The sequence below is a fragment of the Phycodurus eques genome, chromosome 6, assembly GCF_024500275.1.
Source record: "Phycodurus eques isolate BA_2022a chromosome 6, UOR_Pequ_1.1, whole genome shotgun sequence".
Taxonomy (NCBI): domain Eukaryota; kingdom Metazoa; phylum Chordata; class Actinopteri; order Syngnathiformes; family Syngnathidae; genus Phycodurus; species Phycodurus eques.
Window position 1 is genome coordinate 26613609 of NC_084530.1, and position 21568 is coordinate 26635176.

Here is a 21568-nt window from a genome sequence, read left to right on the forward strand (position 1 = left end):
TAATCTTGCTGGAATCGTCCATGAAAAAGACATGGTCTGGATGCATCACGCTGCATGTTGTGACTTTCAGCATTCATGGCGCCTTCATGCGTGTGCACCCAGGCTTCAGCAGCTACGAACACCCCCTCCAAACTATCACTAGTGCTGACTCTCAGGTTGCCTTTGACCTGATAATTAAGGCAGGATGACTCCAGGACACCACAATGCCAGTTGCACCATTTAAAACGTTTATAGTAGATGTGTAATTCCAAGTGCAAAGAGTGAAGTATTGGTTTACTGCTTTATCATATGACTTGTTTATACCCTTAAATTCGAGTAAGACAGTCATTATAAGGTCTCATGTGAATCCAACAATCCGTAACGTGACCCCTGGTTGACTTCCAATCTTTAACCCAGTGATTCCCAACCACCACCTTCCCTTGAGGACACTATTCATTTTCATTTGATTGGTCCCAAAATGGCACGGTGGATGACTGGTTAGAGCGTCTGCCTCACAGTTCTGAGGACCGGGTTTCAATCCCCGGCCCCGCCTGTGTGGAGTTTGCATGTTCTCCCCATGCCTGCGTGGGTTTTCTCCCACATCCCAAAAACATGCATAGTAGATTAATCGAAGTCTCTAAATTACCCATAGGTGTGAATGTGAGTGTGAATGGTTGTTTGTTTATGTGTGCCCTGTGATTGGCTGGCAACCAGTGAGGATAAGCGGCTCAGAAAATGGATGGATGGATGGTGCCAAAATTATTTTTTTACTATAAATGTTTTTGATCACGTACACATATTTAAATTTATACATAATGTGGTTCCACAAGTGTGCACACCCTCTTATAAGTGTGATGTGGCTGTGTTCATAATTAACATTCAAATACTAAACGGGAGTCAGCACACACCTGGCGGCATTTCAGGTGCATCTGATTAACCACGAATAAAGTTCAGTTGTTCTCGTAGGCTTTTCCAGACATTTTGTTTTGCTTTCTATCAGAAGCCTGAATATTTTGTGCTAACACTGACTGCTATTTTGAACTGCTCACAATTCCATCCACTTTGTCTTAAGGCCCCAGTTCCAGCTGATGAAATGCTTCACTGTAGGTACGGTGTTCTTTTGGTGATGAACAGTGTTGTTTGTGCTAAACATACCGTTTGGAATTATGGCCGTAACGGTCATTCTTGATTTCAATGGACCATAACAAAATCTCCCAAACACGTGGGAAAATGTGAGATGTAAAATATGTGCCTTGGCTAAATAAAGGTTGGGAAACACTGCTTTAAAAATAAAGAGTTCTAGTGTTCTAGTCTGCTTTTCTGGGACTATTTTTTTCATTTAAAAGTTTTTTTTGTTTTTGTTTTTCTAAAGCTCGAGTTCCACCTGACACATGGTGTGGCCTGGGGCAGCGTCGTAGTATGTGACACCTTCTCGGCATCGGACGATGATTCACCTTCTGCTCGGCTGGGAAAGGAAGTTCAGTTGCACTTTCCAGATGACGTCACTTGTTGAGACGTGTGACTGTAATTTTGACAGGCAGGTTTCAAAATACATGTGGACATTGCTTTTTGCAGTACGAGGACTTCTGTTTTGACAGCGCTGTCAAAGTTTGAGCTCTTTGCCGTCTAATCTTTCAGCGAACTACCAGTGTTTTGTCATATCCCGCACACATCCTTAACAGCACTTCATCAGCTATATATATATATATATATATATATATATATATATATGCATTTTGTTTGGGATAGTTTGTCAGCATGGATGGATGAAGCTATATTTTGCAAACTGCCTCCAACTGCACCACGTTTACAGCAATGTTGCTCAATTGAATGTCCCATTACAGGTTCAAAAGGCCTCCTATCTTGTGCACACAATAGTAAATCACTTTTGGAATCTGCTATCATAAACTTCCACTGGCCTCGTCATGGAACATTAAAAGACAAGTTGCGTTTTGACTTGCTGCTAACTTCTCAGTTCTCATGATCGGATTCAAAGCAGACAAGCATGAGAGTCTTGTAATAATAGTCTCATTTGTTGTTTTCATTCAAGTGTTTGTTTCCGTACATTTGTTAAGTGGGAGTCGGCACACACCTGCCAGCATTCGAACTGCCTGTGAGTAACCCCAAATAAATGTTCTGGTGTTCTCGTAGGCTTTTTCTGTCACTTTTCCACTCACATCTTACAGCACAAGCCATGAGCCGCAGAGAGCTTCCACAACAGGAATTTTTGAAATGATTTATCGTGAGATCATTTTTTATATCACAGTAAACTGACATTTAAATAGGGGGTGTACAGACTTTTTCGAATGGTGTGGCCCATCTCTCAGTTTTAAAACAATTTTTAAAACATTTTCCCACCCCCGCAACTAGCACGTTTCTTTATTTGCCTAAGCATATTTTGTTCTTATAAATCAATTCAAAATATCATATAGTGATTTCACGATGTGTACTATTTTTATGTCGTGTGGTGTGTGTGAAGGCACACACGTTTCAGTGTGTTGCGTCGATGAGTCAGAGGAAATTTTGACATATTGTGTCATTTCGGAGAGTGAGCAAACAAGCTCACACGATGTCTTTAATTCTTGGGCAATTTACAGAAAATCTGATCACGGCGGGATACGCCTTAAATGGAAATTTTGGAGACCCATGTCAATGTTACCACTTGGACCAATTCCTGTTGAATGGGCTGACATTTATTATGTAATTCTCCTTCATAGGGCAAGGAACCATATTTGGTAACGTAAACTGAAGTTGAAATGAGCACTACACATATTTCTATAAGCCAGCCTGAACCACGTGATTGCTTCCATCCAATCAACAAAGGTATTAGTAAAGATGGACAGAAAAATAGAGGTATATGGTTACATTATTATTAGTACATTCACTGCCATTGACGGCTTTAGAAGTCAAATATCCATGTTAACTGGGAAGGGTGGCAGTGAATGAGTTAGTTCTTTTTTTTTTTTTAAAGATACGACAGTGAAGTAAGTGATTAGAGATATTTCAATGAGTGTCAGATGTCAATGAATGATAAGTTCAGGCTGGACAATTATGAGTGATAAACAGCATTATGTTTGGATTTAAAAACGTATATATTTTCCCGTGTCTCGTGAAGGTCAATGATTCAACTGTGAATTTACCAGACTGGTTTCATGAAAACCAACACATCTTGCTTATCTGAGTTTTCAAGTCGGAACATAGGAATGAAATATTTTGTTTGCATGAAGGCCTGAAGCACTTCCATTTCCCCTTTGACACGTACACATGCAAAAAGGTGCACACATTCGACTTGAAAAACATGAAAGGAAATGGGGATAGGCCAGAGTGTCTTACAGTAAGCGCACACATGCTTTCTTGCAAGTATACCATGAAATAGGAAGTGCATATTCATTTTAAATGGACAAACCTAACAAAATGTGCATGCCTCCAACCTAATTACGTAGAGGGCATAATTAATTTAATTTGATGAACTGTAATACAGTACTCTCTACTCTTTCAGGAGGAGAGGCTTCATCCAAGGCCTGTATGCTGCTGCCCTCTTGTGAACACGACGACAGCTATAATATAAGACACACCCACAAGTTTATGATCTCCAATACAGATCTGCTGGTAGAAAGATAATAATACAGTATTCACACGTTACAATATGGCTATTATTTTTTATTTTCAGTCGTGTACAACTGTAACGCATCATACTGCTGAGGTGTTTGTAATTTTAGGCACATCACAACTTCTGAACAAATTTGTGCTGGTCACTTGTTGCCAAGTAGAGTTCAATGGGCTCAATCATAACCAAAATACATTGGTACCTTGACTTACAAGTGCCCCAACTCACAGGTTTTTTCGATTGGCTTACTGAAACTTGGTCAATTTTTTTTTAGTTCTGTTGCGAGCCAAAATTTGAATTCAGATACACCACCGCTCGAGTGAAATGAAAAAAATATATAGAGAGAGAGCAATTAAGTATCTGTATTGCCCTGTCCTATGAACAAGGAGAGGCACATTTGCCGATGAACAATCAGCCGTTTAATGAACGGGACAAACAGTCAAACATGCAAATTCAAAATGAGAACACTCGGAAGAACCTGCTGTCGACCACAACTCACGCCCAGGTGCTCACATGAACTCCAGCTCCTGATGTCACTCAGTAGGCCACACCCCTTAAAGGCATGCAAGTATGTTCGAGTTCCTTCAGTAATTACACTTTACAAAATCTGTTTATTTTTTTGACATTCTCTTTTATTGTTTTGTTACATTTTTATATAATACAATTATATTTGTTTTTTACAGGTTGTTTAAAGGGCAAATGGAGAAACTGCTGGTAACTTAAATGCCTATTTTTAAAAATTCCATGTCAATAGATGGAAATTTTTAAAGTTTTTTTTGTCAATTACTTGGGCTTAGAATCCGTATTTTTAACAAAATCGCGTTCCCCCCCTCACCTGTGTGGTGTTAAGTCACGTGATTAGCATAACCCGGAAGTGCCAGAAAAGTGGCCGAATGCACAGGAATTCAGAGGCCGGCCTGTATGTATTTCTTTTTCTTTAACTTTTCATTTATTGACATTCCTCATTCGTCTACCATGTGTACGTGGTAAAAGTTTATTTATAGCCGTATTGGGAATAGTCACGCTTGGTTTAAATGCAGACAAAACGGGTGTATTTTGTATGTTTGAGAGTGAAACTATTAACAATTTGTTGTTTTCCGTTTTATTTTTATTTTATTTTTTAGTTTTTTTTAAGCCGTTCTACGGCGTTGTTAAATGTTAACACGGATTCTGTGTGGCCAGTGTACTATCAGGAGTCATGATTTACTTGCTCTGACTTGCATTAATTTCACCTGCCAGGGCAGACCACGACGACATGTTGCTATGGAAAGGCCGCCCTCTTGTGGCTACAGTAAGGAACGGGACCATCTGCTTGAGCCGTGTACGCACATATCGATTTTTAACATCTTAACCGATTTATAAATTGTGAAATATCCCCAAATGACGAAGGAACAAATACCGTGTGTCTACTTTGAATCTTATAGTATAATGGATTAATCAATGGCTGGGGTGGACGGTTTCAGTGCCTACCCAAACCCGTTTGGACAGATCCGTAAATACAGCGCTCTGGATTTGGATGCTCAGGGCCACCGCCCCCCACTTTGCATACCACTGACACACAATCATATTGTCATCTGCGAGGTGAGTGGCTTCCCCCGACCAGTTGTCTGTCTTAGTACCAAGGCTGACCTGTGGGAGGCAGCATGGTGCGGCAGGGCATCGAGACAGACGGAATTGTTTGTAGTAGTAGAAGAAGAAAAAAATAGTACAAGCTAGGGAAGGGGTGACCAACCTTTTTGGAAATTGTACCCTGCCCCTCACCTGAAGTCAGGCGAGATAGGCGCAAGCGCTCCCGAAACCCTATAGTGAGGATAAGCGGTTCGGGAAATGGATAGATAGGCCTGTCACTATCATATCTTTTTAGAATCGATTCTCCTATTGTTTATTGATAGGGTAATCAAATAATAATTGCTCCCCCACTATTACTAAACCAAAAAATACTACTAACATGCATTTTATTCTCATTTTTGAGGGATTCACTTCAATTCTTAAACTGCATATGTTGGTACTGAGTGTATGGTATAAATTTGGTGTACAGAATTTGAGACAACTAAATGCTACATGGTTAGCAATCGCGATTTGCATTACCGTGCGAGCTATACACAGACCCAGATAAGTTTTTCACAAGGTGAAGTTACTACATATGTACAGATGCCTGAAAAAAAAATATACATGAGTACAGTTCCATCCCACCGCTGCTCATAATTACAATGAATTTAAAGGATCATCAATCAAGTGTGTTCGACTGTTGCTGGGAGCTCCAGCCAATCAAGTCGATCGTTGGGAGGGTTGGGTGTGTTGCGAGAGGCATGACGTCAGCCGCAGCCCTCTCTACCAAAACAAAGGGAAGGAAAAGACATTTGCATCGCCACGTGAAACGTCAGTCGACGACATTCTCGTCTTGCACGCCTATTAAATAAACCGAGGTGACAAATCCCTGTGTTTCTACGCAGGAGGGGGTGGAGGTGGTGGGCTGTATTTCAGTACGCTCGGTGTGTGGAGGGACACTGAGAGGTCCGGGAGGGGCATTCTTCCTTCCTTTCGTCTGTCTGTCAGTCGGTCCGTGTGAATGGCGGATGGGGAAGCCGCCGTGTCCGTGAAGAGGGGGGCGGCCGCTGTGATTGGAGCTCTAAACCCGAGGAAAGAGCTCACGCCTCGGCTTGCGATTTTTTTAGTTTTTATTTATTTATTACTATTATTTATTGATGTATTGATTTCTTTTTTGCACATTGCCACTCCGATCCGACGTCCGCTTCTTCTTAACATGGATCCCGAGAAGACGTTGACGTTCTGTCTCGGGCTCAAGGTTGAGTTGGTACGCGCACACACACACACACACACGCACACGCACACCGCTGTCAAAGTGCACGCATGGAATCCTGCAGAGCAACATGCTTTCATGTTGACAAATACTGCAGCCTCGACTAGCCTGCACTCATGTCCTTATCTTTATCTTTTTAATTAATTTCCCAATTCCCAAGCTTATCACATTAAATTGTCGCTCCAATTTGCATTGCATTACAGATGCTCTAGTAGCAGATGCCCAGCAAACATTAAAGATATGTAAAAATAAAAAAAAAAACATGTATGCTCTGTTCTTCTAAGATGCTGCCTTATGTCTGTCTGTATACTGTACCTATAATTAATGAATCTACAGCTTTGTTTGCATGCATGACTAATACAGTTGTAGAAGTGACTAAATTGCTGATTCAGGATGCTGACAGCTCAACATTGTGGATGACCTTCCATGTTTGTGCGCTGATCAAAGCTTGTCACCGCCAATGAAGTTGCACAAGTATTTGGACAGGGACATTTTTGCCTGTATGTACCACCTACAATGAATTTGAATTAAAACAGTCAACATGTGAGTGAAGTGTTACAGTGTAAAGTTTTGATAAAAATATGACATTTCTCAATTAGGAATTACAATAATTTAACACAGGGTACTTTTATTTTCAGGAGCCCAAGCGTATTTGGACAAAAGTGACATAATTGTAACATTATAATGCTCTGTTCTAAATCCTTTGCAATCAATGATTGGCTGAAGGCAAATGAATACAATATTCTTCAATTAGAAAGCCAATTGAGTACAGTATGCTTTTTACCTACTGCAGACACAAGTGACGGTAGCAAGAGCAAACAAGCAACAAGTGAACGAATGTCTCATTGGCACTGAGCGTTTATGACAATAATTGTCCAATGGTAAATGCCATATTTTGTGACACCTCTTGGCTAAAGGTCTCAATCACATATTGATTGTGGTAACGTGGCGGCACGATGACCGACTGGTTAGAGCGTCAGCCTCACAGTTCTGAGGACCCGGGTTCAATCCCCTGCCCCGCCTGTGTGGAGTTTGCGTGTTCTCCCCGTGCCTATGTGGGTTTTCTCCGGGCACTCCGGTTTCCTCCCACATCCCAAAAACATGCATGGTAGGTTAATTGACAACTCTAAATTGCCCGTAGGTGTGAATGTGAGTGCGAGTGGTTGATTGTTTGTATGTGCCCTGCGATTGGCTGGCAACCAGTTCAGGGTGTACCCCGCCTCCTGCCCGATGATAGCTGGGATAGGCTCCAGCACGCCCGCGACCCTCGTGAGGAGAAGCGGCTCAGAAAATGCATGGATGGATGGATTGTGGTAACAAAATCCTGAAAATTCCATCATTGTCCAAATACTTTTGGTAGACGGGTGAATTGTTTGCTCTGGTTGTCCCGTTTGCGCTTAGTACTACATCATCATGTGATAGTTTTGTGCTCAAAGACAACTTTTATGTAAAGTGGAAAACCAATATTGTTCGGACCACCTGTCATAAAGAGACCGACCGTCCAGTCGACATAAGTGAGATCCCCACATTTTACCATTCTTAACGAGGTGAATTCAACTTTTTATAGTCACATTTGAAATCAATCCAGCATAACATTCAACCACTGCAGGGTTTCTTTCTGTTCAGGAAGTTAAAAAAAATATATATATATATTTTACTTTTTTTTTTTCATTTATTTTATTTATATTGTACCATCAAAATCATCACTTGGGTTCAAAAGCAACTACGTACTGGTATGCAGTATTAACCATAACAAATGTAAATATTTTAACTGCTAATACTTAACTACCAATACTGTTAATTTAGGGCCACTGGTGGTGGCCTAATGTATTTGTTGAGCACTGTACAAATACAGAATCATAAACTTATTGGAGGATGGCATGTGGGACACCGTGGTTGTCTATGGCTATTGTAATTGTGAAGTCAGAATGTCAGTTAATTTTTGGGACTGTAATTAGATGGTGTCAGTTTGCTGTGTCATTCGGGGCTTGTAGGATTTTGGCTCATCATCGCTTCGTGGGGGGTTGAGGTCATTGTGTGCATTGCATTCGACGTACACCGCTGTAGAGGGCATATATTGTACCCCCCATCCAGACAACATACGCATCTGGCAGTTTACAAAAGGGTCCTGAACCCAACCACAGTGTTTTTGCGTTGTGGCCTCTCACTCACAATTTGTCACTTCCTCACTCAGGGCCTGCATGACATTTACACGGGCTTGACTGATATACTAATTTCTTAATTTCTGCACACACTGACAGGACAACATTGGGATGAATAAAAATCATACACTGCAAACCTTTGGACCCCGTGCTGATAGTGCATGATTTGTGAGAGCAGTAGACCTGTGGTGAGGTCTACTTTTGGTGTGAAAGAGGAGTCTAAGGTGCAGGTGGGACTGCATCAAGGATCTGCTCCGAGCCCCTTCCTCTTTACAATATGGATAGGCTGACAGATGAGGTAAGACTGTGATGTTCACAAATGACATTGTGATCTGCAGTGAAAGCAGGGAGCAAAAAAAGGACCCAAGCAGGTTGGAACGGGTGGAGCAAAGTGTGAGGTGTGTTATGTGATAGAAGAGTCTCTGCTGGGATCAATGGCGGAGTCATTAAGTAAGGGTTAGGTGGTGAGGCCAGCGATGATGTATGGCTGAGCGACAGTGGTACTGAAGAGATGGCTGGTGGCAGAAACAAAGAGGTTGAGTTTCTCTCTAGGAGTGACCAGGTTGGATAGGATTAGAAAGGAGCTCATCAGAGGGGAGGCCAAGGTTAGATATTTTGGAGACAAAATTCGAGAGAGCACACTACGATGGTTTGGACACTTCCAGAGGAGAGATGGTGAGTAGCTAGCTGTATTGGTTGAAGTATGATGTGGATGGAGCTGCCAAGAAAGAGAGCTAAAGGAAGACCGAAGAGAAAGTTGATAGATGTAGTGAGGGAAGACCAACTGTTGATTTTAGAGAGGATGTAGAAGTCAGGCTTACATGGGAAAGGTGGGCATGCAGTGGCGAACCCTAATGTTTACAAGCAGAAAGGAAAAGAAGATTTGCGTGTCTTTATTGTTCAAACAGATATCCATCCATCCATCCATTTTCTGAGCCGCTTCTCCTCACGAGGGTCGCGGGCGTGCTGGAGCCTATCCCAGCTATCATCGGGCAGGAGGCGGGGTACACCCTGAACTGGTTGCCAGCCAATCGCAGGGCACATACAAACAATCAACCATTCGCACTCACGTTCACACCTACGGGCAATTTAGAGTTGTCAATTAACCTACCATGCATGTTTTTGGGATGTGGGAGGAAACCGGAGTGCCCGGAGAAAACCCACATAGGCACGGGGAGAACACGCAAACTCCACACAGGCGGGGCCGGGGATTGAACCCGGGTCCTCAGAACTGTGAGGCAGACGCTCCAACCAGTCGGCCACCGTGCCGCCAAACATATCATCATTGTGAAAATATGGTGTTTATCTATTGGAACTGCAAATGTATTATGTCGAATTAATGAACGTTCACAATGAGGTGTTGCTTCTAATTGTTGCAGTTGTCTGTGTTTTTTTTTTACCCCCCACAAGATGACGATGACCCTGAAATATGTGGATGGGACCACCGAGGCTTCCACGGTGAGCAGCTCGACCTTTAGTATTCATTTCAGAGCACTATGAAAATCAGCCCCACCCCCCCCCCCCCGCCCCCTCCGAGTATAACCATGGCGACACAATTATTTGTCGGCACCGCTGTTGCGGTTGCCATGTGTACATCGGATACTGTATCACTGCGGCTCACTCAGGGCTTTCCTGCACTGATGCAGTCACTGTGAAATACGCCACACTTTTAAGTCTAGATTTTAAAAAATCAGTTTAATTCCCTCCATGTGCTATATATTACATTTGACTGAATTCAACAATTCTTTTTTATTTTTTAATGTATTAATTTATTTATTTTTAAAATGTATTTATTTATTTTTATTCCTAGGTGGCTTTTACCCAGAAGGAATTGGACCAACTCACGGTTCACAAGGTGCCTGTCTATGTGTCCGTCTCTCTATCTGTCTATTGGGAAGAAGCATCATAATTGATTAATTGCTCATTAAGAATTTGGTTTGTGTGGAATTGATTAATCCTGTCTTGAACCATCTATCCATCCATTTTCAGTCCTACTTATTCTCTCTCGCGTCACAGGTGAGCTGGACTTTGGGTGGGAGGCAGGCTACACACTGAACTGGTTGTCAGCCAATCGCAGGGCATATATAGACAAACCATTCGAGCACGCTCTCATACCAATGGACAATTGAGAGTCTTGAATCAGTTAAGGTCAAATGGAGTGCACATGGCGACAAGCTGTTTTGATTCACTCTGAACTAGTTTGCAGCCTAACGAAGTAGAACATGATGTCATTCATCCATCTTTTGTAACAGCTGTACAAAATACCGTCAGATGCTTCCTGGTGATATAAAAATGTATGGACATAAAAGTTCATTTTGTTTAAAGTGCTCTATAAATAAAGTTGAGTAGTTAATGAAATAAAGGAGACTCTATCGGGCTTATGCCCTTTTCATAGACAAAAACTGCTTACCCAGAAGGACAAAATTGTCGGTACCCTTCCGTTAAGTATATATATATAAAAAAAAAAAAGCATCAGTCACTGAAATAACTTAAAACCGACCAAACTGGAACATTCCAAAATGCGTACCGACGAGCTAAAAAGCTATTGGGAGGAAGTCTTTTCGACAGATGACACAAAATTGGAGTCTATTGGTCACACGCCACATCAAATTTATATTTACAGTTAAGAAAATGAAGGATGCAAACAAAATAATACTGGAGCAAGCAACTGTGAAACATGGTCGCTGTCATTGTGTGTTCTGCAAACAAACTTGAGGCAGTCGAAGGAGTGCTCATAAGGAGTCAGCCAAAAATATAGGACAGGTGCAGACGTGTAAATGTAGTTCTATCACTGACCATTGTTGGTTTTTCTTTCTTTAAAAAAGGGTACACATTTATTGAAATAGTTTAGCTTGATGAGGAATAGTTTGCAAATATGTTGTCCATGGTCGCATGTCTGCTACACAGTCCTGAGGTTCCAGGTTCGAATCTTGGCTCCAGCCTTGTGGAGTTTGCATGTTTGCATGTTTTATCAGCGCAGTACTGTGGCTTCCTCCTGCATTCCAAAAACATACTTTAGCTTAATTGAAGACTCTAAATTCTTCATAGTTGTGCGTGTGAATGTTCCCTACAATTTACTTACGACCAGTCCAGGGTGTAGCCCGTCTCTCGCCCAGTGTGAGCTGGGATAGGCTCCAGCTCACCTGTGACCATAATTAGGACGAGCTGTAGAAATTTGATGGATGTGTTGTCCATATGAACTTAAATAATAAAATGTATCAGTGTTTGTCAATAAGTATTTGTCAGTCTGACTTCCAAATTCACCAGTAAGCTTTTTGTCGACAATTTAACTGTTCATTCCTAAGTTTACATGATGGAATTGTGACCCTTATCGAAGTACAGTGGAGCCTCAATTTAACAGACCCCGATTTAACGGACTTCAGATTTAACAGACAGAAAATAATGTCCAGTTGGAACTCAAAATCACCTCTTTCATGCACCACTGAGGTAAGTTTGAATAAATTGTAAAACACATCAAACCTTTTAAAGCTGTTTTATATTTATTTACAAATATTTTGTCATGTACGGAGTCTTTTTAGCCCACAAAAAGTACAAAACAATATTTGTGTATTGGTCTGATGTTTTTTGTTCACAAAAAAAGTGCTTCAATTTAACGGACAACCCCTCCCCCATATTAGTCCGTTAAATCGAGGTCCTACTGTATAAAACTTGCTCTAACCATTACTTGCCTGCTGTATCAAAAGTTGTGTTATTTCATATTCATCATCATCATCATAAAAGCATCTATCAAATGGGGAAAAAAAGCATACATGGTACAGCAATGTTCTGGAATAACATTGGCATTCTCGAAATAACAGAGTGTGTTGTTTTGTCCACCAGGTGGTGAAGCAACATGAGGGTTCCGGTAGCCAGCCTGTAGTCAGTCCCAAGTACTGTCCTGGTGTAAACAACAATCCAGGTTACCTCTGTGAGACGGGACACTGCTGCGGAGAGACGGGCTGCTGTACCTACTATTATGAACTCTGGTGTGAGTCCTCTGACCGCCTTTGTCCGTCTGCATTGATGTAGAATGCGAACATTTGAAAGCAAAGGTCCCAAAGTCAGATGTTAAAAACCATTAATGTTTCCTTGTAATCACTTAAAACGGTCGTCTGTGAAAACAGGGCGTGTTCACCAATACTTCTCTACCAATTACTACTGCTTTACAAAGTGACACCGCCAACTGATGGCCTGGCATGCATATTACAGGAAGTCTTCAGTTTGCAGTTCCGTTCTTAGGCCAGTGGATAATTTGTTGGAACGTGCCGTCGTCTTATTACTAACCTATGCTAATACACTACTGAAGTCATAATTACAGTAAATATTTACTGTAATTAAAAAAAACAAAAAACATTCCAGGCCATAAATCCAAAACAAATGAAAAACAGTAAGTACAGCAATCACCGAAGTTACTGAACATGCCTTTTCGTGCTCCGTGACCATGTATTCTTATGCCGTGCCGTACTGTATCGCTAAACTACTCTAACGCAGTAGTAAATCCATAATTACTGTAAATATTTGTATGAAGTACATTTCTAGACCATAAATATTGAAACAATCCAATGAAAAACAGTTAGTATGGCGGTAAATGAACGTGCCTTCTTGTAGTTGATTGTGTGCTGTTCTTAACCTGAAAACTTGGTATGTCAAAAAATACTGATCCCATGTGCAGTGCAGGTTCCGGGTTTGAATCTCACTTGTATATCAGGTTTATTGAAGACTCTAAATCGCTTAAACTTCTGAATAATTGTCTGTTTCTTTGTGTTAGTCTCTGATTGACCGTTATTAGTATTAGAAAAAGGATGAATCAAGTTTTCAAATCGCGCTGCTTGTTATGTTTTTGGCTTAAAGATTGGTCTACTTTATTTCTTGGTGGCAGGGTTCTGGCTGCTGTGGACCGTGCTGATCCTCTTCAGCTGTTTCTGTGCTTACCGCCATCGCCGTGCCAAGCTGAGGATCCAGCAGCAACAGAGACAGAGGGAAATCAATCTTATTGCCTATAACGGAGCCTGCAACTTCCCATCCTCCATGCTGGATCTCAGTATGTTTATTTAAGGACACACATTTCATTGTTTTCCAGTAGTAGTTCCACTGTTTAAAGATAAAGCTATTTGTAAGTATACTACTTCGTACTTCAGCTCCGGCAACATTATTGTAAAGCTTAGGGGTGGGCTAAATCTTTTTGCTCAGGGGCGACTGACTGATGAAACCCACAGACGGGCCACCTCATTCATAGATGAGGGGAAAACACAATTTCAATTGTACACTACTGTTCAAAGGTTTGCAGTCACTTGGAAATGTCCTTGTTTTGTTAAAGAAGATTATTAATCAGATAAATGATGCACGTAATCAGAATTACAGTCTAGCCCAGGGGTGTCAAACTCATTTTTATTGCGGGCCACATTGTAGTTACGGTTTCTCTCAGAGGGCCATTATGACTTTGAAAACCATATAAATGTTTCATCGCTTCCTCATATTATTACATAGACAGAGCAAATTGATGGATAACTAGTTTTGAAATCAAAATTCAAGGATAATAGTTTGTTCAGCTATTGTTCAAGTTACTGTAAAAGAGGGGTTTGGTAACCAAAAAATGCTTGAAATTTTGGTGCAGATTTTAGCAAGGATCATGGAAGTTACACCTGATTTGCTTTCGGGGGCCACATAAAACGATGTGGTGGGCCGGATTTGGCACGCAGGCCTCGAGTTTTACACCTGTGGTCTAGTCATTGTTAATTGGTAAAAAAAAACAACATGGAAGGACTGTACAGTTTTGCTGCAAAGCTTATATATTTTTAAGTTAAGTGTCTTTGGGTGTTCAGAAAAGCACGATACACAAATGTTCCGGCGAGCTGTAACTATGGTGAATGTAAACAGTACTGTATATGAAAAGGCTAAGTTATTGCTGCACAGTGATTTGCTTGTGAACACACTGTTATTTATTCACAAAAAAGTGTGTTTTCACTTATTTATTTTGTATTAACCACACACCGATAAAAATATGGGAACTATAAATTCATTTTGTGGCTGGAATGGCCTAATTGCGTAGCCCATTAAAAATACATTGTTGTCTTTCAGGACATAAAATTGCAAAGCACCTAGGTATGACTGTGTTATTGTTTTAGGTTTTCTGGCCAACTTCAAGTTACCCTCTTATGATGAAGTAGCAGCGCGGCCCACCACACCTCCTCCACCTTACAGCGCTGTCTTCGCCCTGCAGGGAGGCGCCATGCTAGGGCCGAGCTCCTCCTACCCCCATCACCACCTCCACAGTCACCCCTGCTCCCCCTACCTGGGCCCGGGCCCCAGCGGCCTCACCTCGTCCCAGAGCTCCGACAACTACACCAGCTGCTCCTGCGAGTCCTGCTCCCTCACTTCGCCCTGCAGCACCTCCTTCTCCGTCCAGGTGACGGACGAGACGTACGACAGCAGCCGCCTGTCCACGCCCAGCGAAGCGGGGGGCGACGGCGCCCTCTTACCCAGGGCGGCGGGCGGCCGCTTATCAACTCCCTCGTCCTCGCCACCTTCGTCCCAGGTTCCACCGGATGTTATACCGGCGCTCACTCCAGATGTCATTCCCAGTCATTCCTGTAATGGCAATGAGGGGATCTCACGCCAGGCTGCCCCACTGTCACTGCCCTTGTGGCCCTTTAATAGCTATCGTCCCTCGCAACACCCTCGCCTCCCGCTTTCACCCATCAGTCTGCTATCTTCCCTTCCCTCTGATCAAGTCCATCATCTCGTCTACTCGGACCCCCTGTACGCCACGCCCAAAGGAAGAGAGGGAGACGCGCATCATCAAGGGGCTGTCCCTGCCACAAGTATGTCCACCGTGATGCACCCCGAAGACGAGGACGAGGAGGATGACGAGGAGGATCACTTCCGCCACCGACGCCTGACGGGAGATTCCGGCATCGAGGTGTGTCGCTGCAAAGTCAAGCGAGAAGACCGAGAGGAGGAAGCGGGCCTCAAGGAGCGGGAGCGGCAAGAGAGAGGGAACTGCTCCGTCCTCTCACCCCTGCTGGACGACTGTGTCCAGCACCACGGCGACGCCGTTATCGTCGTGGAGTCCTCTGTAGTCTAACGAGCAAAACAAGAAGAAAAAGTCAGGTGTTTATGGTTAGCGTCAGCCATATAGAGCAAGACAAGTAGGTGAAAAGTCACTGAAGTTAGTCTTGGAGGTGACTGGGAGGACAGGATGAGTTATCTCCTCTTGTTTTCACCTCCGAGAGAAGGTCTTACTTGAGTGAGCCTTGATAATTGTTACCTCTGCCAGGTATAAAAGCACAAAAGATGTCAGTTTGTTGGTTTGATAGTTAGCAGGATTACACAATAAATCACCGAACCAATAGAAAACATTGTAGTGTCACATCTACCAATGAAGAGCCCGTTACATTTTGCGGGGAATCTGGAAAAGTGCATTTACATAAATTCATTTTCCCTTCTTGACCTTTTTGAGTCGCCCCTGTTCCACAGTTAAAGTGGTAAAACCCCTCCAACCAGTCACTTTGTCATGCTTTTAGCGCACAGTGAACCTGTATTAGCCCTAGTTTAGCGCTAGCTATGTGACTTCATAAAAACTTTATGGAGGGATAGCTCATGGGCCAACGAAAACCTATGTAAATATGTTTGCAGATCTGGATAAAAGTATACACATACAGGAATTTATTTGTACTTTTACCCTCTGCTGCAAAGTTCCGTGGTCACTTAAGCACTTGACACATGATGTCACAAAATGTGAGGTATTGTTTTAATTGTCATCAATCGGTTTGTTCATTTGAAACAAGGACTACGCAAAAAACACTCGACCGATTCCCACAAAACTAGTAGTAGTGGCACACCTACCAATGAAGAACCCACTACATTTTGCTGGGAATCGGGAAGAATGCTCTTACGGTAATTTATTTTGGCGTTTTTCCCCTTTTCAGTAAACCCCCTATTCCACAGTTAAGTCCCCTCCGCCCTTTTACTTCTGGCACAAGTTTAGCACTAGCCACGTGATGTCACAAAAACTTTGTAGAGAGGTGACAAATGGGCCGAAATTGTGTGCACATACAGGAATTTATTTTTATAGTTTGAGCCTCTTTGGCAACAATGGAACTACTACTAACAAATATAACACCACTTACCCATTATCAACATATTACATCATCCTCCAGTAAGTAGCCTGCTAGCAAACAAACAGTTGGATAAACAACCCCAAGCAATGTGCTTTATAGAAGCAGAAAAAACACTTTGACCTTGATGGAGGTCTGTACTCAAAGGCCTGCTATTCTAGTTTGTTTTACCTCTTCCTTCACATTGATGGGAAACAACCAAAAAACAATAAGCTGGTATTTAGGGTCTCGCCATTTTTACCCACCGCATTAACATACATTAATTTGTTCGCATCATATATTTAATGCAAATTTTATGCTATACAATCAAATTTGGTGGCAGTCGCATATTGGCTTATGCATTGTGTATTGGCCACAACTTTTGCCATACCCATAAGTTTGATAAAAATCCTGAATTAATCATTAAAAAGGGTATGGATAAGGCGTTAAAATCAGGGATGGGTATTTGACTACATTTCCTCGATTCCATATGGGAAAGAATCATGTTTTTTTTTCTTTTCTTCATATTTTGAATGAGTTAAGGGAAGCTCGGTGAATGTTCTGAGCCCGTTTTCATGTCAGTATTGTGGCACGGATGGAGCTCAACTTGGTACAGCCGATGTCATGTTGAGAGTGAATCAACAGCGCATCTGCTGGCGCACTCCGTTTTGACGCCATTGCTTCACGCAATTGTTCTTCATGATCTATGACAGTGGTGCCTTGAGATGAGTGGCCGGATTTTCGAGTTGGTCGAGATACGAGCCATCATTCAGCCGATTTTTGTCGTTGTTGACTTGCAATGCTAGCTTGAGATAGGAGCGCTATATGGTGGGAGTAAACTCTCCTCAAAATAAGTAGCACTTTGGCAAATAGTGAACAACTCGTCAAACGAGGTTTCATCCTGTTTAAAGCCACTTCCAGTTGAAATTTACTGTCAAAATAAACATCAAACTAGGAGAATTACACGTTTAAAACAAACTTAGCCGTTAGTCTGCTAGCTAATGCAAACACATAACGGGAAATATATATTTTAGTTTTTTACTTAAACAACTGGTATTTGAACACAAATGGTGCAGCAACACATTTAGACATTCAATAACAGTACTCACAGTCGTATTCTCTGCGAGGAGCTGACACGTCCATCTACAGTATAAGAGCTGTCACTTATACTGCCTCCTGGTGGCCAGCAGCCCAATGGTCATTCAATTGATGCAGTGTGACAAAATTAAAAATAATTATATTGAATTATGTTATTACTGTATGTTTTTATAAAGTACAATATAATAGTGTGCTATTTTTCATATTAAATAAACACTCACATATTTGTGGGCCTTTCCATAAATTTCATTTGGGAAGATGCTTTGTGACTCTAGTGCTTTGAGTTCCAAGTGTGGTCACGGAACGGATTAAACTCTTATCTCAAGGCGCCACTGTATTACGCCCATCCCTAATGTAAAGTAAGTTCGCTGAAGTTTTTTATTTTTATTTTTTTCAATCAAGTGACTCATACATTATTGTGCCCTCCCATCACCGCCTTCATGTTATGTCCCAGGTCTGTAAAGCTTTAATATGGTCAGTATAGTGCAACACTTCTGACCGTTACATGGATAGATCATGGCTACCATAGCATACTGTTAAATACTCCGGCTCACGTGTGTTTCAAGGTTGTTACTGTTTAAAGGCGATGTGTTAACCCGACGCCCTCACACACTAATAATGAATGTAAAAAGCACTGCAACGAGCTGGAGTGCTTCTGGACATTTTTATAGTGGGAAGAAGAAAAAAAAAAAACAGGGAAATGTGTGCTGCAAGGCTGGTGAGACGTGTTTTTGAGCGTTCAAAAATATTTGGAGACAGTTTAAATGTTAAGAATTGAGCTAGACTTTTTTTTTTTTTTTTTTTTTTTTTTTTTTTTTTTTTGGGGGGTACTTAAAAGTTATTAGTTGTACAGTACAGTCACCTCGTAGAGTGCCCGCCTCATTGGGTGGGTGACTAAGGAGCCCTTGACTGAAGTACCCTGCGGGATTGAGGGAGGTTACTCTGTCCTGCTGGTGGCTCCATTTTATGGAAATAGCGCACACACATACACAAACTATATTTGAGCATATAACTAATGCGCATTCTTGTGCCACTAGTTTCCATGGTGGACACGGTTGATGGACAAGAGACCACTTTTGACTTTATTGTGGCAGATTTTTCTCCTTTTACGTCTGAAAGTGTAAGACGTTTGTGATTCCGTGATTTTTTTAAAGGCCATTATGACACCTTTTGCGTCTCGGGGGGAATTAGTGAGTGCTCTGACAGAGATACACTTAGGTCATGTGGACTATTAAACCGTTTTCATGGTTTTGCTTTTATACACCACAATGGATTTGAAATAAAATGATCAAAATATGCACAGTGTAGATTTTCAGGTTATGTGGCATTTGCCATTTTGGGAATCCATGCCATTTTATGCCACCGTATTTGACACAGTTTTGACACATGCTTTGATTACCCGTTCCCCTAAACCTTGAAGGATCCCAAAAAGATTTGTTTTCATTTTTTTTTACGTGGTCCATGAAAGCAAATCATGTGCATTGACTTCATGGCTCTTGCTAAAATATCAAAACTGGAGATTGTCTTTACTTCTGATCACGGTGAGATATTGTAATAATTTCTTTGTTACCAATTCCACTTTTAAAGTAAAATTGAATAATAGTTGAGCAACATTATTTTACAGGCTTCTGATTTCTGAACTTGTTAGGCATCATTTTGTGGTGTAAATGTAATATTAGACCTAGAAAAGTGGTAAGCCACGATATAGTACTTGGTTGTAACGTAATATTTTAACAACAAAAATACATACATAAAAATACATCTCTATATTATAGATTTGTTTTCCCCTCTCAACCTCGTGGTAGCCTACTTCACTTGTGTCACCTTGCACTTCGTTCTGTTTGCTGCAGTGAAAACAGCTTTGACAATTGTCCAAGTACATTGGAGCCCCGGGAAATGGAGGCACTCTGAATAAAGTGGCTGTAATGTAATTCCAAAATAGTAAATGTCATATTGTTTTGAAACCTCTCAAATTGAAGCTGAAAGTCGACACTTGAAATCCATTATGGTGGCGTGTAAAGCCAAAATCATACAACATTTTAGACCTAACTTTATCAAGATGTATTGTACGTCCCACCCCCCTTCTTTCAATAATGTTATTTATTAGCACTAGCTGACGTGTGATTTAAAACAGCCTGTGGTGCCGAGAAACTCTTTAGGCATAATATATTTTCCTGCTGCTACATGAGCGCGCGTGTATGTGCGTCTTTTGTTTTTGTACGTTGTGTGTCGTACATGAAATGGGTTTCAGCTGTGCAGCTGTGCTTTTAAGCGGTCTGTTTCTAAAAAGTTACGCAAGACTCGCAAATGTAGTATTTAGCAATAGTGTTCACACTTTGTTTTTCCCCGACTGGTGGATGCTGGTTGATGGAAAACCTACTGTTGTGAAGAGAGAAAAAAAAAAAAAAGACTTTTACCTCTTTCGTACTGAGCCGTGGGCTGTGCTGGGCCGAGGCCCTCGATTGTACATATGCAGTATATTTACTGTCAGCATTTGAAACGCCTTTGGCTTCAAGGTTTCTCCCAAGTGCAAACAAGAAAGTGGCTTGGCTTAGGCTCAGTTAGTGGCCCTCATGTGTTAGCAATATTCACGTCAGTTTGAAGGCTACTCTAAAAAATCTCAAACGATGAGGTTTCCAATTTTCTTTCAAAAAGTCCTAACAGATGTTTCCTAAGATTTTTGGGGGGAGGGAGGAGGGTTAAAAAAAAGTTTTTTTGTTTGTTTTGTTTCCTTCAAAACTCTGCTATCCTGTCTTATTTTCCCTCAAAAAGATGATTTAAATTCTTTATAGATAGAATAATTTTACTTGCTGACTTTTTAGTCCTGCAAAACTGCTGAAAAATATGGTTGGCGTAACTGCTGAAAAATAGGGCCGCTGTGAAAAATTACCCAAACTCTTTTCACAATGTTTGCCCAATAACACTCTCCTCCAAAGGTATTGGGACAATTGATCTGATCCACAGCTTTGAAATTAAATAGCCTAGCCATTTTTATGTTAGCAAAGTAGAACGTACGACAAAGCCCTGCCACGACTAGCGAAAATCTGCAAGTAATTGACTCCCACTTAAAACTCATTCACTGCCAGGCCTCTATGTTAAAATGGATATTTGAATTCAAATCCCGTCAATGGCAGTGAGTGAGTTTTAAAAAGGTTTAGAATTGCCACAAGATCGTGTCAAAGCATTTTTTTCTATTAGGCAAGGCTATGACCTGACTAAATTAATCTCCTTTTCTCAGTCAACATACTGTAGATCCTTGGCAACAAGATTGCGCCAAAGCAATATTTTTGGACACTGATACGGCCTGACTAAATTAACCTCCTCCTCTCACTTAAACGTAGTTCCTTCGCACCAAGATGGCGACAAAGCAATATTTTTATATTGAACATGGATTTGGCCTGAGCACCAAAACGGCAAATAGTTGCGTGTAGGGACAGCAAATAACAGAGATAATAAGAAAATGCATATATGCTGCACAACCATTTGTTATGTCCAAACAAGAAAGTAACCTTGAGTGTACAAATTTTCTGTAATGTACTGTCTACATAAAAAATAAAGGAATTTGTATCACTATTACAATACTTTTGGAAGGCAGTGTACATGCAATATGAAAAGGGTGAGGGAATATACTGCAAGTTACTATTGTTCCCTTAACAAACTTGAATTCTAATCTTTAATGTTGTTCGAATGCATATGAGTAATAATATTTGGTGAAGACCGATAATTGCTATTGCATTTTTAGAATTTGTACCCAAAATGCTGTTAAAAAAAACAAAAGAAGGCTGACAGGCTGTGTCCATGCGGA

The 21568-nt window shown here is 41.3% G+C and overlaps 1 protein-coding gene across 6 annotated transcripts; it reads left to right on the forward strand.

Annotated features, from left to right (window-relative positions):
* The first annotated feature begins 4461 nt into the window (after window positions 1-4461).
* Window positions 4462-18542, forward strand: LOC133404032 (uncharacterized). 6 transcript variants are annotated; one of them, XM_061679594.1, is made up of 9 exons: window positions 4462-4505; window positions 4826-4907; window positions 5011-5167; window positions 6366-6401; window positions 9980-10027; window positions 10380-10424; window positions 12410-12557; window positions 13449-13610; window positions 14695-18542. In XM_061679594.1, exons 3-9 carry the CDS (start codon window positions 5027-5029, stop codon window positions 15651-15653), a joined length of 1539 nt encoding a protein of 512 aa, XP_061535578.1. In that variant the 5' UTR covers window positions 4462-4505; window positions 4826-4907; window positions 5011-5026; the 3' UTR covers window positions 15654-18542. The 6 variants fall into 6 exon arrangements, with proteins under 6 accessions (XP_061535578.1, XP_061535577.1, XP_061535580.1 ...); XM_061679593.1 differs by having other exon boundaries at window positions 4826-5167; XM_061679595.1 differs by lacking the exon at window positions 4462-4505 and having other exon boundaries at window positions 4795-4907.
* Window positions 18543-21568: the final 3026 nt, after the last annotated feature.